This window comes from Hyla sarda, chromosome 1 (genome assembly GCF_029499605.1).
Source record: "Hyla sarda isolate aHylSar1 chromosome 1, aHylSar1.hap1, whole genome shotgun sequence".
Lineage (NCBI taxonomy): Eukaryota > Metazoa > Chordata > Amphibia > Anura > Hylidae > Hyla > Hyla sarda.
The window spans coordinates 23,006,949-23,026,616 of NC_079189.1; the positions used below are offsets into that span (position 1 = coordinate 23,006,949).

At 44.4% G+C, this 19,668-nt stretch overlaps 1 protein-coding gene across 1 annotated transcript in view; it reads right to left on the reverse strand.

Moving 5' to 3' along the window:
- Nucleotides 1–3,391: 3,391 nt before the first annotated feature.
- Nucleotides 3,392–19,668, reverse strand: part of LOC130268945 (vomeronasal type-2 receptor 26-like) — a 45,048-nt gene continuing 28,771 nt past the window's right edge. Inside the window, exons 4-5 of the mRNA XM_056518108.1 lie at nt 5,151–5,274; nt 3,392–4,302 (exon numbers count right to left, since the gene is read on the reverse strand). Of these exons, the coding sequence (XP_056374083.1) occupies nt 3,392–4,302; nt 5,151–5,274 (1,035 nt within the window). The remainder of the gene's footprint in view (nt 4,303–5,150; nt 5,275–19,668) is intronic.

Genomic DNA, 19,668 nt, shown 5'->3' on the forward strand with positions numbered 1-19,668 from the left:
CAACCACAATATGGTCTCCTCATGCTTCAGCCAAGTCCGGCTGTGCCATTGAGCCACTGTATGGTCTCCTCATGCTGCCACAAACTCCAGGCTGTGCCATTCAGCCTCTACATCATTGTCATATGCTTCAGCCAACTCAAGGCTGTGCCATTCAGCCACTATATCATCTCCTCATGCTTCAGCCAACTCCAGGCTGTGCCATTCAGCCACTATATCATCTCCTCATGTTTCAGCCAACTCCAGGCTGTGCCATTCAGCCACTATATGATATCGCCATGCTCCACACAATTCAAGGCTGTGCCATTCAGCCACAATATGGTATCCTCGTGCTTCAGCTAACTCCAGGCTGTGCCATTAGGCCACTATATGGTCTCCTCATGCTGTCACAAACTCCAGACTGTGCCATTCACCCACTATATGGTCTCTCCTCATGCTTCAGCCACCTCGAGGCTGTGCCATTTAGACACTATATGGTCTCCTCATGCTGCCACAAACTCTTGGCTGTTCCATTCAGCCACTATATGGTCTCCTCATGCTGCCACAAACTCAAGGCTGTTCCATTCAGCCACTACATGGTCTCTCCTCATGATTCAGCCACCTCCAGGCTGTGCCATTCAACCACTATATGGTCTCTTCATGCTTCAGCCACCTCCAGGCTGTGCCATTCAAACACTATATGGTCTCCTCATGCTGCCACAAACTCCAGACTGTGCCATTTAGCCACTATATGATCTCCTCATGCTTCAGGCACCTCTAGGCTGTGCCATTCAGACACTATATGGTCTCCTCATGCTGCCACAAACTCCAGGCTGTGCCATTCAGACACTACATGGTCTCTCCTCATGCTTCAGCCACCTCCTGGCTGTGCCATTCATCCACCATATGGTCTACTCATGCTTCAGCCATCTCCATGATGTGCCATTCAGCCACTACATTGTCTCCTCATATTGATGCCACCTCCAGACTCTGTCATTGTGCCGCCATGTGACATGTGACTCCTTATTACACTTGGGCCTTTGTAACCACATGTCGGGGCCTGGGACACTAAAACTTGGGAGTGTTAGGTAACATTTCAATTTCAAAATCTTAAATTGCAATTTCAAAATCTTAAATTCCAATTTTAACATCTTAAATTTCAAAATCTTAAATTTTTATTTAAAAAAATCGATGTAATCTTTTCCAGTTTGAGGCACTATGGTCGTCGACATCATATAGTAGCTGTGGAATTACCACAGGAATCCAATTAAACAGGTTGGAGCGATCACATTGAACCATTACTGATTAAATGAATGATTTGCAGTTCCACAAAAGAGTAAGATAGTGGGAGGGGGGGGGGGCGGTGAGAGCCACGGGCTGGAACAGGTGGTAGCTCGCCTTGCAGTGAACCGCCAGATTGATGCTCACCAGAATGGGTACTCAAAAAATGTAAATAAATTCAAATAAAATAAAATAAAAATTACATAAAAAATCTATATACTCTCTTTAATTTTGACGTCATATGGTATTCCTGCTGCCACTTTCAGATGCTCTGTGCCAGTGATTCTAATAGTGATGCCTGTAATCTGCATTTCATACTGAATAGCAGTATTATTTAACTAACACAGCACACTCCCTATGTGTGTTAGAACAAAGCAAACTGTTCTACACCCCTATAGAGGCTCTCTGTAGGCCAGAAATTGCCTTTTTTCAATACAGATTTGCCACAAATAAATGTGACCCAAAACTTTTTTGGGGGGTAAATTCGGCGAATCTGATTAATCGCATTTTTCAAAAGTTCGCTCATCTCTAGTTGACACCAATTCACACCATGCAGATTTGATGCAGTTTATTCGTGCATCTCTCTCTATATTCCCGCTATACGTCTAGGGTATTAAACATTTATATATTTACATTTGTGTTCTTATATATTGCCCTGTGACTTTTGAAATGACACCTTATTTATGTTTATAAAATATGAATGATTTTAACTTACTGTGTATTAAGAGTATGTAAAGAGTTAAACTGACCGGGTTCCACAGATGTTTGGAATCAAGCCAGCTTCCTCTCCCCATATAGGGTTCTGATTTTTAGTTCATTGTTGTATGACTAAGGTCTGGTGAACAGACCAAAACGAGTCACCTTTCTCCTGTCCTGTGTGTTGGATTAATTATATTTCAGTAAATCTGGAAATTCATAAGAGAAGCTGATGTGCTGGAAATTCTTGTTTACAGTTTGTTGGATGCATCCACACCTTTCTTTGCATTGGCCGGACGTGGAGGTGAGCTGGCTGACCGCACCTGCTGCACATTCAATTGATATTAATATAGCCATAACAAATGCACTGAGAGGACCAAATGTTAGCAATGTCTTTGCCATCAAGGCCTTCTCTGTATCAGTGCCAAGTGTAACACTCACGTTTCTGAAGACAGGAACCCCGGTGGATGTGGATCCGCTGGACTTGTGTGGCAGATGACTCGGACCATACCAGGGAGCGGAGTCTAAGGTGCCACTGGTTTACACCAGAGCCCACCGCAAAGCGTGATGGACTTGATGCTGCAGGCGGCACCCTGATCACTACCCCTGGCACAGCTCGACCACACAGGAGGCTGAGGAGATGCGAGGCACAGGAGGGATAAGGCAACTCATAGTCTGGATAGCAGAAGGTCAGGGCAGGCGGCACAGTAACGTAGTCAAAGCGAAGCAGGAGTTCAGTAGGCAGGCGGCAGAGGAGCAAGGTTAAGTCACAAGAGCAAGAGATCTGATATACGGCAAGGGAATACAGAGGAACACTTTCTCAAAGGCAAAAGGCAACAAAGATCCAGCAGGGAACTGAGGACGGTGGAGGAATTTGTAAATGAGCCACACTTATGAGCGTACTGAGTACACTTATGAGCGTACTGGACCTTTAAATCTTAAAGCTCTGGCACGTGCGTGCCCTAGGGATTGGAACACAAGCGCAGGAGCAGAGAGGCAGAGGCAAGAGAAACACCCGGAGAGTGACGGACTGGGGCTCGCATGCGGGAGCATCCCGTGATGCGAGTCCCAGCCCCGTCGGCAGTAGAATGTAAGGGGACCATGTGCTCATGGCCAGCGTGTGTGGCCGGAGCGCATAATGAAAAACAAAGGACTAATGTGACTATTGCATTAAGAAATCTTGAGGTGTTGTTTTTCCCCTATCTAGTGAATATGACTCCTGTTTATTGTAAGCAATCAAAGTGAAAAGGCCATTTATCCTACAAGCAAGAAAAATATCTAGGATTTTTTTTTCTTTTTTAATAAACCTGCAGTAGACGACATGCATAAATTGACAGAGTGTTTTTTTAACTTTCTAAATTTTCAGTTCTTTGGTATTAATTTGAGAAGCCATACATTATAGAGATGTCTACAAAAACATATTTCCATGCACAGTGAATTATAGTGCTGCATTTATTTTCCTAGAAAAACATATTTTTGTATTTAACTCTGGTCTCACCAGTATTATAAAACATTTAGGGAAGAATATGCAGCCCAAAATACCAACACTTGAAGATATTATAGCAAATATTTCTACAAGAACTGTATTCTTCCCAGTAACACTCATATAGGAGGGGATAAAAGCCACCCAGACACTGCAGACAACCAGCATGCTGAACGTGATGTTTTTAGCTTCATTAAAACGATCTGGTAAATTTCTGGCCAAGAAAGCAACAATGAAGCTAATAGCTGCAAGTAGTCCCATATATCCCAGGAGTATGGAGAAGGCCAGCATGGACCCTTCATTACACTGGAATATTATCTTTTCTTTATATAAGTGAATGTTCTTTTCTGGGAATGGAGGAGATGTAGATAACCAAATGATACTTATTAGGACTTGAAGAAATGAACAGAAGAAGACAACACAGTTTGTAATTTTCACACCTATAAATTTCCTCCAGGAACTTCCAGGTTTGGTGGCTTTGAAGGCCATGTAGACCATGATGGTTTTAGCCAGAATAGAAGAGATAGCTACTGAGAAGATGATCCCGAATGAAGTCTGACGGAGCATACAGGTGACATGTGTAGGGCGACCCAGGAACAAAAATACACAGAGGAAACTCAACATGATGGAAACCAAGAGAATGAAGCTCAGGGTTTGGTTATTTGCTCTGACCACCGGAGTGTCTCTAAATAGAATGAAGATGCCCAAGATTGTAGATGTTTTCAAAAAACAAAATAATGAAATAATGGAGACTAGCAATACTATGGTGTCATTTTTGTAAGAGAGAAATTCAATAGGTTTCAGTACACACTCAGTCACGTTGTTTGGCCATTGATCTTCAGGACATTTTAGACATGATACACTGTCTACAAAAAAAACAAACAGAGAGCCAGACATGACAAATTTGTTTCCAAAAGTTGTATAAATCACTTTTTTTTAACATACCTAAAAGATGTCCAATATTCACACTATTTCCATAAGGCTAGGTTTCTACACAGGTTTTTTTCTTGTGTTTTTTGGAATACTGCCACTGCAGTTTTTGAGTCAAAGTCAGAAGTGGATTCAAACAGAATGGATAAAGCAAGGGCTTACACTTCTCCTTCCTCATGAGTCCACATCTAACTTTGTTATTTTTTTTTAGTAAACCTAGCTTAAAGGGGTTCTCTGGTGGAAAACACATTCTTTTTTTTGTCAACTGGTGCCAGAAAGATAAACAGATTTGTAAATGACTTCTATTAAAAAAACTTTTCCCTTCCTGTACCTTTTAGCAGCTGTATGCTACTGAGGAAATTCTGTTCTTTTGAATTTCCTTTTTGTCTTGTCCACAGTGCTCTCTATTGACACCTGTTGTCTGTATCAGGAACTGTCCAGAGCAGCATTGGTTTGCTATGGGGATTTTCTCCTGCTCTGGGCAGTTCCTGATATGGACATCAGGTGTCAGCAGAGAGCACTATGGACATTCCTCTGTAGCATACAACTGCTAAAAAAGTACAGGAAAGGTAGAGGTTTTGTTATAGAAATAATTTACAAATCTGTTTAGCTTTCTGGCACCAGTTAATGAAAAAAAAATGTTTTTTTCACCGGAGTACCCCTTTAAGTGCAATTTTTTTTTACTGATGAACCAGGAGAAGGTATTGCTGACAACAATAATGAAGTTTTGACAAATTTCCTCAAAATGACAGTAGAAAAAAAAACATATTAGATTTTTTGTTACCTGTTTCATTAGATATTTCTCCCTCTGAGCATGGTAAACATTTAAAGCAGCATTTATGTATTCCCGGCTTTAATATTCTTTTGTAACCTGGAGGACATGATTCAGAGCACGTAGACACTGGGATCTGTAACAAGTATTCAGAAATAGAAAATTTGGAAGCATAATTATACAATGCTCAAAAAAATAAAGGGAACACTTAAACAACACAATGTAACTCCAAGTCAATCACACTTATGTGAAATCACACTGTCCACTGTTGGCAAATAGAACAGACAACAGGTGGAAATTATAGGCAATTAGCATGATACCCACAATAAAGGAGTGGTTCTGTGGGTGGTGATCACAGACCACTTCTCAGTTCCCATGCTTCCTGGCCGATGTTTTGGGCACTTTTGAATGCTGGCAGTTTTTTCACTCTAGTGATAGCATGAGACAGAGTCTACAACCCACACAAGTGGCTCGGATAGTGCAGCTCATCCAGGATGGCACATCAATGCAAGTTGTGGCAAGAAGGCTTGCTGTGTCTGTCAGATTAGTGTCCAGAGCATGGAGGTACCAGGCCAGTACATCAGTAGACGTGGGCGAGGCCATAGTAGAGCAACAACCCAGCAGCAAGACTGCTACCTCCGCCTTTTGGCAAGGATAAGCACGAGGAGCACTGCCAGAGCCCTGCAAAATGACCTCCAGCAGGCCACAAATGTGCATGTGTCCTCTCAAACAGTCAGAAACAGAATCAATGAGAGTGGCATGAGGGCCCGACGTCCACAGGTGGGGGTTGTGCTAACAGCCCAATACAAGTCAATGCTAGACCTCATGTGGCTGGAGTGTGTCAGCAGTTCCTGCAAGAGGAAAGCATTGATGCTATGGACTGGCCCGCCCAATTCCGAGACCTCAATCTGATGGAGCACATATGGGACATCATGTCTCGCTCTATCCACTAACGCCATGTTTCACTACAGACTGTCCAGGAGTTGGCGGATGCTTTAGTCCAGGTCTGGAAGGACATCCCTCAGGAGACCATCTGCCACCTCATCAGGAGCATGCCCAGGCATTGTAGGGAGGTCATACGGGCACGTGGAGGCCACACACACTACTGAGCCTCATTTTGACTTGTTTTAAGGATATTACATCAAAGTTGGATCAGCCTGTAGTGTGGTTTTCCACTGTGATTTTGAGTGTGACTCCATATCCAGACCTCCATGGGTTGATAAATTTGATTTCCATTGAAAATGTTTGTGTGATTTTGTTGTCAGCACATTCATCTATGTAAAGACAAAAGGATTTCATACGATTAGCTAATTCATTCAGATCTAGGATGTGTTATCTTAGTGTTCCCTTTATTTTTTGAGCAGTGTATGTTTGAAAGATTTTAATAAAAATCCTTCAACTGATAGACCTTTTTTTAGGCAAAGATGTCAGCACTGTTTAATAATGCATGCCCCAGTGGCTGGGAGACATAAAACTAATGCACAGAGGTGTACTTCAGCATGGTTGGATCCTCCGATTAGAAGAATGGTGTATAGTGGTCCATTCTGTACTGTGAGTGAAAATGGACATTACATACCAAACTTGGGGCGTCGGACAGTGTCTACAATAATCGTAACAGGCATTTAAATGACATTGGGCTGTACTCACACCTCTCCTCCTCCACAGTCTGATCAGTGAAAATGCCACATTTCTAAGTAGTTGTGCACCAATGTCAATGCCATTTGAACATAGTAAAGAAAGACAGACAGGTGGCACTCAACAGGCAGGTGTATTTATTGCAGTCTCTTAGACAGGGCACAGGTCAAAGACGGGGGAGTTGTGTTGGAGGACGGGGATTATGCCGGATAAGCCCTGTCCTCCACCGCAACTCCCCCGACTGTGACCTGTACCCTGTCTAAGAGACCTCAATAAATACACCTGCCTGGTGAGTGCCTCCTGTCTGTCTTTCTTTACTACATTAGAATTGCATGCTTGTGCTGGGCTGAGCGCCTCTGTTGCAGGCTTCTGTGAGTAAGTATCTGTGCTTCCTTGTGCTGCGCTTCACACTTAATCTCGTATGTGCCGGCTTTCTTCTCCTCTACTGTGTCAATGCCATTTGATTCTTCAAACATTTGTATGCATGCCAGCATAGTGCAGCTCAGTTCCTATATTCAGTTGCCCATCCACACCCTGCTTTTGAAGCAAAAAAGTGTGTAAAAAAGTGTTCTTGATCTGGTATAGTTTTTTATGTTACATTATGCTTCTATGGGGATATTTAGTGTATATCAAATCCATCGTCTGTATGGAGCCCCGGCACTCCGACAGAATGGCGCGTCACGACCCCTGCCCGAAATGTGGACCGCCTCGCCCTTTCCATATGTCCCTATGGGAGAGCCATTTGGCAATCTTTGGCTCTCCCATAGAGATATATGGAGGGGGTGTGGTGGCCCCCGCTTTGGGTCGAGGTTGTGACCCACCATTCTGACTCCATACAGATAATCGCGGGAGGCCACATCGGTCGGACCCCCCGTGATCTAAAACGTATCCCCTTTCCTGCAAATAGGGGATAGGTGTTTCTGTAATGTCGGGAATGTAGGGAATGAGACTTCTCCTTTAAACAACCTGGTTTCTGGTTTGTGTTTATTGGACACTTTCTCCATTGGTCGGGGTTACTTTTCTTTGCTTGTTAGATACTCCATCTGGTACTTATAATATTACTCCTGTTCGTGATTCCTGGCTATTACTGACTGTTTCTGCCTTGTCCTTTAAAAACCAGTCCTGGAAGTAGCATTTTTATGCTTTGTCTTAATTTGTGAATATCCCTTACTAGAGATGAGTGAACTTTTGAAAAGTTTGGATTAGTAGGTTTTTCCAAACTTGGGCAAAGGGTTGGTTCAATCTGAACCTGAACTTCCCCAAAAAGTCATATATAAAGTCTAGGGGGGAGATTTATCATTGCTTTTAGAACATTTTTTTTTTTTGTCAATGTTTAGGTGCAGTTCAGGCACAAGCAGCAAATTTTACAATTTTTATGCGTCTTTTAACCTTTTAAGGACGCCAGGCGTATGCATAAGCCCTGCATCCCAAGTCCTTAAGGACATGGGGCGTATGCATACGCCCGTGGGATTTCTGGTCCCCGCCGCTAGCCTGTTGGGGACCGGACCGGGATGTCTTCTGAAATCATTCAGCAGGCATCCCGGCACATAGCCGAGGGGGGTCCTGAGACCCCCCCCATGTTGGTAATAGCAGAAAATCGCATGTCAATTCAGACATACGACTTTCTGCTATTCCGGGCTGATCGGGTCTCTGGTGACCCGATCACCCGGAAAATAAGAATGATCGGAGCTGTCAGTGACAGCCCTGATCATCATGAGGGTAGGGACTGATTCTGACCAATGGCAGGGCAGGACAGTGGGTTGCCATGGTAACCCCCCATTCTGCCCAACCCTGGATGTCGAGGGGAACGTAGGGACAAGATGGAGGCCAGTACCTGGAGGAGAAGATGCGTGGGGACCCCCATTCGTCGCTGGAGACTGCAGAGATCCTGGCTCAGGTAGGGAAACGACAGTGGGGGAGGGGGGGAATGAAAGTGAAAGTAAAGTGATCTTTACTGTGGCAACCACTAGGAAGGCCAAACTGCAACTCCCAGCATGCCAAGACAGCCAAAGGCTTTATGGGCATGCTGGGAGTTGTAGTTTTGCAACATCTGGAGGGTCACAGTTTGGAGACCACTGTTACAGTGGTGCCCACACGGTAGCCCTCCAGATGTTGCCAAACTACAACTCTCAGCATGCCTAGACTGCTCATGCATGCTGGGAGTTGTAGTTCTGTAACATCTGTCCCTTCAGATTTTGCAATTTTCATGACATTTTTGAAAATTGCTGCTCTACTTTGAAGCCCTCAAATTTTTTCAAAAAGCAAAAATATGTCCATTTTATGATGCCAACATAAAGTGGACATATTGTATTTGTGAATGAAAATAAAATTTATTTGGAATATCCATTTTCCTTACAAGTAGAGAGCTTCAAAGTTAGAAAAATGCAACATTTCCAAAATTTTCATGACATTTGGGGACTTTTCATCAAAAAAGGATGCAAGTAACGCTGAAAATTTACCACCAAAATAAAGTAGAATATGTCACGAAAAAACTATCTCAGAATCAGAATATTCGGTAAAAGCGTTTTCGAGTTATTAATTCGTAAAGCGACGGTGGTCAGAATTGCGAATAAGGGCTCAGTCCTTAAGGTGAAAAAGGGCTGTGTCCTTAAGGGGTTAATAGAGACAGTTTCACTCTTTTGGCCTACCTGTAGAACTTTTTGACCATGCAGTGGTCACGTATTTATCATTTGCGACTTTCGTCAAAAGTCACTATTTTGTGCGCAAAGCTACTTTTTTTAGGCACAAACTACATCCCCTACCAGTAGGCGTGAGAATCACTTCTACCTACTGCAACTCAACCTTTAACCTCTTGTGGATGACAGCATCCCACTCCCCTTCTATGACACGTGCTCAGGAGCTGAACATGGGTCATAGCTGGGTGGTCCTGGCGGCTATCTGTCACCAGGACCCATCTCTTATGCCAGACATCACCGATTGCGGTTATGCCTGTCTTTAACCACTTAGACACCGCAATCAAATTTGATTGTAACGTCTAAGATGCAGGTAAAAATGTCCCGGCAGTTCTGTGAAAGTAAGTAAAAACACCTAACCTGCTAAATTCAGGACCCGGAAAAGTGTCTTCTTCCCTCCCTCACAAGTGTCTAGAAAAAGTAAATGTGGTCAAGCTTTTCCACCACAGCAGAGCTGCGCAAAATTCATCATCCTGCTGCACCTTCTTGATAAATAAGATGCATGCTAGTCTAACCCACCACCCAAATAAACATGGGAAAATAGCTCTACCGTAGACATTCTTTGATCAATCTGGGCCTAAGAGTGTATTTACAAACCTTAACCCCTTAAGGACCGGAGGTTTTTCCGTTTTTGCATTTTCGTTTTTTGCTCCTTGCCTTTAAAAAATCATAACTCTTTCAAATTTACACCTAAAAATCCATATGATGGCTTATTTTTTGCGCCACCAATTCTACTTTGTAATGACGTCAGTCATTTTGCCCAAAAATCTATGGTGAAGCGGGAAAAAAAATCATTGTGCGACAAAATTGAAAAAAAAACGCTGTTTTGTAACTTTTGGGGGCTTCCGTTTCTACGTAGTACATTTTTCGGTAAAAATGACACCTGATATGTATTCTGTAGGTCCATACGATTAAAATGATACCCTACTTATATAGGTTTGATTTTGTCGGACTTCTGTAAAAAATCATAACTACATGCAGGAAAATTAATACGTTTAAAATTGTCATCTTCTGACCCCTATAACTTTTTTATTTTTCCGTGTATGGGGCGGTATGAGGGCTCATTTTTTGCGCCGTGATCTGAAGTTTTTAACGGTACCATTTTTGCATTGATAGGACTTATTGATCACTTTTTATTCATTTTTAAATGATATAAAAAGTGACCAAAAATTCACTATTTTGGACTTTGGAATTTTTTTGCGCGCACGCCATTGACCGAGCGGTTTAATTAATGATATATTTTTATAATTCGGACATTTCCGCACGCGGTGATACCACATATGTTTATTTTAATTTTTATTTACACTGTTTTTTTTTTTTATTGGAAAAGGGGGGTGATTCAAACTTTTAATAGGGGAGGAGTTAAATGATCTTTATTCACTTTTTTTTTTCACTTTTTTTGTGCAGTGTTATAGGTCCCATAGGGACCTATAACACTGCACACACTGATCTTCTATGTTGATCACTGGTTTCTCATAAGAAACCAGTGATCAGCGATTCTGCCGCATGACTGCTCATGCCTGGATCTCAGGCACTGAGCAGTCATTCGGCGATCGGACAGTGAGGAGGCAGGAAGGGGCCCTCCCGCTGTCCTGTCAGCTGTTCGGGATGCCGCGATTAGCCGCGGCTATCCCGAACAGCCCGACTGAGCTAGCCGGGAACTTTCACTTTCACTTTTAGCCGCGCGGCTCAGCTTTGAGCGCGCGGCTAAAGGGTTAATAGCGCGCGGCGCCGCGATCGGCGCTGCGCGCTATTAGAGGCGGGTCCCGGCTTCACTATGACGCCGGGCCCGCCATGATATGACGCGGGGTTACTGTGTAACCCCGCGTTATATCAGAAGAGCAGGACCAAGGACGTACCGGTACGTCCTTGGTCCTTAAGGGGTTAAAAGGAGTCAAAAAATAAGGGAATCATTTTTTTGTTAGTATTTTTCTGTGAAGAGTTCTTCTAATATCTTACCTGCTGTGGGGTAGGGACTATACCACAGTCCCTATCCAGTTCAAGCCTTATAAGGAGGGAAGGCTTTGTCTTCTGCACAGAGGTCTCCCTAGCTTTGGAGCCAGGTCACTTGTGATATTGCTGAGAGCCCTATGGCTACACCACTGCTTTAAAGGGGTACTCCGCTGCTAAGACATCTTATTCCCTATCCAAAGGATAGTGGATAAGATGCCTGATTGCTGTGGTCCCGCTGCTGGGGACCCCCGTGATCTTGCATGCAGCACCTCGTTACCATCAGTCCCCGGAGCATGTTCGCTCCGGGTCTGATGACTGACGATCACGTGGCCGGAGCATTGTGACATCACGGCTCTGCGCCCGGCGGGACCCCCACGATCAGACATCTTATCCCCTATTCTTTGGATAGGGGATAAGATGTCTTATTGCCAGAGTACCCCTTTAAACCTTTCACTTTTAACCCGGGCTTTTTCCGTTTTTTCATTTTCAATTTTTCCTCCTTAATTTTAAAAAATCATAACTCTTTCAAATTTTCACCTAAAATTATATATGATGGCTTATTTTTTGCGTCACTAATTCTACATTGTAATGACATTAGTCATTTTACCCAAAAATTTATGGTGAAACGGGAAAAAAAATCTATGTGGGACAAAATTTATGAAAAAACACTATTTTGTAAGTTTTGGGGGGCTTCCGTTTTTACGCAGTACATTTTTCGGCAAAAATGATACCTTATCTTTATTCTGTAGGTCCATATGGTTAAAATGATACCCTACTTGTATAGGTTTGATTTTGTATCACTTCAGAAAAAAATCCTGAACAGGAAAATTTATACGTTTAAAATGGTCATCTTCTGACCCCTATAACTTTTTTATTTTTCTGTGTTCAGGGCACTATGAGGGCTCATCTTTTGCACCATGATCAGAAGTTTTTAGCGGTACCCTTTTTGTTTTGATCACTTTTTATTCACTTTTTTGTGGTATAAAAAGTGATCAAAAATGCGCTATTTTGGAATTTGGAATTTTTTGGGGCGTACGCCATTGAACGTGCGGTTTAAAAAGTGGTATATTTTTATAATTCGGACATTTCCGCACGCGGCGATACCACATATGTTTATTTTTATTTACACTGTGTTTTTTTTATTCTTGGAAATGCCGTGTGACCCCGCGTTATATATCGCAGGAACGGGACCCAGGATGTACTCATACGTCCTGGGTCCTTAAGAGGTTAAAGGGGTACTCCGGTGGAAAACATTTTTTTTTTAAGTCACCTCATGCCAGAAAGTTAAACAGATTTGTAAATTACTTCAGCCTGACATTGAGAACATGCTGGGAGTTGTAGTTTTACAACAGCTGGAGAGTCATAGCTGTGCGCTGCTTTGCACATCCAATTCTTCAGAAGAGATGTTGCGAATTGTTTGCCTGCGAACAGTTCCCGGCGAATTTCGCATGTTCGTGTTCGCATCGCCGGGCGAACATATGTGAAGTTCGATCTGCCCCTATACTTTAACATTGCAGTAAACTTTGACCCTGTGAGTCAGAGTCAGCAGACACATTACAGCAAATCAGCATCAGTCCCTCCCTTCCAGACTCTCCTACCTCTTGCACGGACGCCATTTTAGCCTCATTCAGAATGCTACAGGCTTAGGAAGTGGAGGGTTAGAGAAGCTGCTCATGCTGTATAGGGAAAGTGATAGCTAGGTTGCTGCTAGGTGGTGTATTCAGGGCCCAATTTACTTCTAAAGCACTAGTGTAACATCTGCTTTAAGGACAGCACCCAAAAAAGCCCTTTTTAATGCAGAAAGATATCAGTCCTGGTTGGGAGGGAACCACTGGTTAAAAGGGGTATTCCAGAATCAAACTTAAGTTCCTTCAAGCGACTAACTACTACAGTATTCAAAGGGCTGAAAGATATCAGTCTGTTAGTCTTGCAACAGCTGGAGGCACCCTGGTTGGGAGGGAACTGCTGGTTAAAAGGGGTACTCCATAATCAAACGTAAGTTCCTTCAAGCAATTAACTACTACAGTATTCAAAGGGCTGAAAGATATCAGTCTGTGTGTTTTGCAACAGCTGTAGGCACCCTGGTTGGGGACCACTGCTTAAAAGGGGAACTCCGCTGGCAAGCTTTTTTTCTTTAAAGCAACTAATTACTACAGTATTCAAAGGGCTGAAACATATCAGTCCGTTAGTCTTGCAACAGCTGGAGGCACCCTGGTTGGGGACCACTGCATAAAAGGGGAACTCCGCTGGCAAGTTTTTTTGCTCATTGTCACACTAGTGCAAATCACATTAGGTGTGACAGTTGTGCAAATTTTAAAAAATTACCTTTTTTAGCTGTTAAATAAAATCAGCCATCACTGTTAGTTCCCGTCACAGTTGCCATTTTTCTTGCCTGCAGGGCAAATTGTGCCACCCTAGTGCAAATCACATTAGGTGTGACAGTTGTGCAAATTTAAAAAAAAAACAACCTTTTTTTGCTGTTAAATAAAATCAGTCGTCACTGTTAGTTCACGTCGCAGTTCCCATTTTTCCTGCCTGCAGGGCAAATTGTGTCACCCTAGTGCAAATCACATTAGGTGTGACAGTTGTGCAAATAAAAAAAAAAATCCTTTTTTGGCTGTTAAATAAAATCAGTCGTCACTGTTAGTTAACGTCACAGTTGCAATTTTTCTTGCCTGCAGGACAAATTGTGTCACCCTAGTGCAAATCACATTAGGTGTGACAGTTGTACAAATTTAAAAAAAAATCCTTTTTTGGCTGTTAAATAAAATCAGCCGTCACTGTTAGTTCAGGTCACAGTTGCCATTTTTCCTGCCTGCAGGGCAAATTGTGTAACCCTAGTGCAAATCACATTAGGTGTGACATTTGTGCAAATTAAAAAAAAAAATTTTTTGGCTGTTAACCCCTTGGGGACGGAGCCCATTATGACCCTAAGGACGGGAGCATTTTTTGCAAATCTGACCACTGTCAATTTAAGCATTAATAACTCTGGGATGCTTTTACTTATAAATTTGATTCCGAGATTGTTTTTTCATGACATATTCTACTTTATGTTAGTGGTAAATTTTCGGCGATACTTGCATCCTTTCTTGGTGAAAAATTTGAAAATTTCATGAAAAATTAGAAAATTTAGCATTTTTCGAACTTTGAAGCTCTCTGCTTATAAGGCATATGGATATTCCAAATAAATTATATATTGATTCACATATACAATATGTCTACTTTATGTTTGCATCATAAAATTGATGAGTTTTTACTTTTGGAAGACACCAGAGGGCTTCAAAGTTCAGCAACAATTTTCCAATTTTTCGCAAAATTTTCAAAATCGGAATTTTTCAGGGACCAGTTCAGGTTTGATGTGGATTTGAAGGGTCTTCTGGTTAGAAATACCCGATAAATGACCCCATTATAAAAACTGCACCCCTCAAAGTGTTCAAAATTACATTCAGTAAGGGTGTTAACCCTTTAGGTGTTTCACAGGAACAGCAGCAAAGTGAAGGAGAAAATTCAAAATCTTCATTTTTTACACTGGCATGTTCTTGTAGACCCAGTTTTTGAATTTTTACAAGGGGTAAAAGGAAAAAAATCCTCTGAAAATTTGTAACCCAATTTCTCTCGAGTAAGAAAATACCTCATATGTGTATGTCAAGTGTTCGGCGGGCGCAGTAGAGGGCTCAAAAGCGAAGGAGCAACAATGGGATTTAGGAGAGTGAGTTTTTCTGAAATGGTTTTTGCGGGGCATGTCGCATTTAGGAAGCCCTTATGGTGCCAGGACAGCAAAAAAAACCACATCGCACACTATTATGGAAACGACACCCCTCAAGGAACGTAACAAGGGGTACAGTGAGCATTTACACCCCACTGGTGTTTGACAGATCTTTGGAACAGTGGGCTGTGCAAACAAAAAAATTTAATTTTTCATTTTCACGTACCACTGTCCCAAAAATCTGTCAGACCCCTGTGGGGCGTAAATGCTCACTGTACCCCTTATTATATTCCGTGAGGGGTGTAGTTTCCAAATGGGGTGTTTACCCAACATGTGGGTATTTATTTTTTTGCATTTATGTCAGAACCGCTGTAAAATCAGCCACCCCTGTGCAAATCACCAATTTCGGCCTCAAATGTACATGGTGCACTCTCACTCCTGAGCCTTGTTGTGCGCCCGCAGAGCATTTTACATCCACATATGGGGTATTTCCGTACTCAGGAAAAATTGCGTTACAAATTTTGGGGGTCTTTTTTTCCTTTTACCTCTTGTGAAAATAAAAAGTAAAGGGCAACACCAGCATGTTAGTGTAAAAAAATTTTTTTTTTACACTAACAGGCTGGTGTAGACCCCAACTTTTCCTTTTCATAAGGGGTAAAAGGAGAAAAAGCCCCCCAAAATTTGTAACGCAATTTCTCCTGAGTACGGAAATACCCCATATGTGGCCCTAAACTGTTTCCTTGAAATACGACAGGGCTCCAAAGTGAGAGCGCCATGCGCATTTGAGGACTAAATTAGGGATTGCATAGGGGTGGACATAGGGGTATTCTATGCCAGTGATTCCCAAACAGGGTGTCTCCAGCTGTTGCTAAACTCCCAGCATGCCTGGACAATCAGTGGCTGTCCGGAAATGCTGGGAGTTGTAGTTTTGCAACAGCTGGAGGCTCCATTTTGGAAACACTGCTGTACAATACGTTTTTAATTTTTATTGGGGGGGACAGTGTAAGGGGGTGTATATGTAGTGTTTTACCCTTTATTATGTGGTAGTGTAGTGTAGTGTTTTTAGGGTACATTCACACTGGCGGGTTACGGTGAGTTTCCCTCTAGGAATTTGCGCCGTGGCGAAAAATTTGCCGCAGCTCATACTTGAAGCAGGAAACTTGCTGTAAACCTCCAGCTGTTTCAAAACTACAACTCCCAGCATGCACGGTCTGTCAGTACATGCTGGGAGTTGTAGTTTTGCAACAGCTGGAGGCACACTGGTTGGAAAACCTTCAGTTAGGTTCTGTTACCTAACTCAGTATTTTCCAACCAGTGAGCCTCCAGCTGTTGCAAAACTACAATTCCCAGCATGTCTGATCACAGAAGGGCATGCTGGGAGATGTAGTTATGCAACAGCTGGAGGTACGCAACTACAACTCCCAGCATGCCCAGACAGCTGTTTTCTGTCTGGGCATGCTAGAATTTGTAGTTTTGCAACATCTGGAGTGCTACAATTTAGAGACCACTGAACAGTGATCTCCAAACTGTGGACCTCCAGATGTTGCAAAACTACAACTCCCAGCATGCCCAGACAGCAAACAGCTGTGTGGGCATGCTAGGAGTAGTAGTTTTGCAAGATCTAGAGGGCAGTATAGAGATCACTGTGCAGTGGTCTCTAAACTGCAGACCTCCAGCTGTTGCAAAACTACAAATTCCAGCATGCCCACACAGCAAACAGCTGTCTGGGCATGCTGGGAGTTGTAGTTTTGCAACATCTGGAGGGCTACAGTCTAGAGACCACTATAGTGGTCTCAGACTGTAGCCCTCTAGATGTTGCTAGGCAACTACTCACCGGCTTCCGTCGCATCCGGGAGCCGTCCTCTTCTGCCGCACGCCGCCGCAGATCTCCGTCGCCGACCGCCGATCCCCGTCGCTCCGCTGCCTCCGGAGGGGTAAGTGGACTCCGGCGCCGCTCCTCTTCGGTTTCCCCGTTCTGCCCCGCCTATTGTGGGAGGGCAGGACGGGGAAAACGAAAGTAAACCCCTCCGCCCCAGATCTGCTATTGGTGGTCGCGTCTAGACCACCAATAGCAGAGATAGAAGGGGTGGCAACTCTGCCACCTTACTCCTATTGCTTTAGGAGGATCGTGGGTGTCTTAGACACCCGCGATCCCCCTTCTATTCCGGGTCACCGGGTCACCATAGACCCGTAATGACCCGGAATCGGCGCAAATCGCAAGTGTGAATTCACTTGCGATTTGCGCCGATCCCCGACATGGGGGGTCTAATGACCCCCCTGGGCATTTGCACGGGGTGCCTGCTGATAGATATCAGCAGTCACCCCGGCCCGGTCCCCGCCCGGCGCGCGGCGGGGGCCGAAATTCCCATGGGCGTATGGATACGCCCTTCGTCCTTAAGTACCAGGACGCAAGAGTGTATGCATACGCCCTTCGTCCCCAACAGGTTAAATAAAATCAGTCGTCACTGTTAGTTCAGGTCACAGTTGCCATTTTTCCTGCCTGCAGGGCAAATTGTGTCACCCTAGTGCAAATCACATTAGGCGTGAGAGTTGTGCAAATTAAAAAAAATTACCTTTTTTGGCTGTTAAATAAAATCAGTTGTCACTGTTAGTTCAGGTCACAGTTGCCATATTTCCTGCCTGCAGGGCAAATTGTGTCACCCTAGTGCAAATCACATTAGGCGTGAGAGTTGTGCAAATTTAAAGAAAAATACTTTTTTTGGCTGTTAAATAAAATCAGCCGTCACTGTTAGTTCACATCACAGTTGCCATTTTTATTGCCTGCAGGGCAAATTGTGTCACCCTAGTGCAAATCACATTAGGTGTGACAGTTATGCAAATTAAAAAAAAAATACCTTTTTTGGCTGTTAAATAAAATTAGTCGTCACTGTTAGGTCACATCACAGTTGCCATTTTCCTGCCTGCAGGGCAAATTGTGTCACCCTAGTGCAAATCACATTAGGTGTGACAGTTATGCAAATTAAAAAAAAACTTTAGGTGTGAGAGTTGTGCAAATTTAAAAAAAGACCTTTTTGGCTGTTAAATAAAATCAGTCGTCACTGTTAGTTCATGTCACAGTTGCCATTTTTCTTGCCTGCAGGGCAAATTGTGTCACCCTTGTGCAAATCACATTAGGTGTGTCACGATGCCGGCTGGCAGGAGGTGGATCCTCTGTGCCAGAGAGGGATTGGCGTGGACCGTGCTAGTGGACCGGTTCTAAGTCACTACTGGTTTTCACCAGAGCCCGCCGCAAAGCGGGATGGTCTTGCTGCGGCGGTAGTGACCAGGTCGTATCCACTAGCAACGGCTCAACCTCTCTGGCTGCTGAAGATAGGCGCGGTACAAGGGAGTAGACAGAAGCAAGGTCGGACGTAGCAGAAGGTCGTGGGCAGGCGGCAAGGTTCGTAGTCAGGGTGGATAGCAGAAGTTCTGGTACACAGGCTTAGGACACACAAAACGCTTTCACTGGCACAAGGCAACAAGATCCGGCAAGGAAGTGCATGGGAGGAGATTAGATATAGCCAGGGAGCAGGTGGAAGCCAATTAAGCTAATTGGGCCAGGCACCAATCATTGGTGCACTGGCCCTTTAAGTCTCAGGGAGCTGGCGCGCACGCGCCCTAGAGAGCGGAGCCGCGCGCGCCAGCACATGACAGCAGGGGACGGGAACGGGTTAATTGACCTGGGATGCGATTCGCGAGCGGGCGCGTCCCGCTGTGCGAATCGCATCCCCGACGGCCATGACAGTGCAGCGCTCCCGGTCAGCGGGACCGACCGGGGCGCTGCGGAGAGAGAGACGCCGTACGCGCTCCGGGGAGGAGCGGGGACCCGCAGCGCTAGGCGTAACAGTACCCCCCCCCTTAGGTCTCCCCTTCTCTTTGTCCGGTAACTGCCTCCCCTGGGATGAGGACACCGGGAAAGGATGGAGGGATTCCTCAACGGCAGGCAGTACAGCAGGAGTGGGAATGGGGAGGGAGGGCAGAGGGCGAGACCTGGCACGGGGCAGTGTGACACCAGGACGAGGGCCATGAGGAGGCACCGAGGCTTGCCTGACTGGACTGGGAGGGGGGGAGAGGCACTTCTTAAGGCGAGCAGAGTCCATAACGACCTTAGGGAGACCGGATACAGGAGGAACCACAGGGTCACGGCAGGGAGTACTGGGAACCGGTTTAAGGCAGTCCTTGAAGCAAGAGGTACCCCAGCTCTTGATCTCCCCTGTGGACCAATCCAGGGTTGGGGAATGGTGTTGAAGCCAGGGTAGTCCAAGGAGAATTTCAGAAGTGCAATTGGAGAGGACCAAAAACTCAATTTTCTCATGATGAGGTCCGATGCACATTAGGAGGGGCTTCGTGCGGAAACGCACGGTGCAATCCAACCTGGCTCCGTTGACCGCGGAAATGTGGAGTGGCTTGACAAGACGGGTCACCGGGATGCGGAATTTATTCACCAAGGACTCCCAAATAAAATTCCCAGAGGCACCAGAGTCCAGGCAGGCCACGGCTGAGAGGGAAGAGCTGGCTGAAGAAGAAATCCGTACAGGCACCG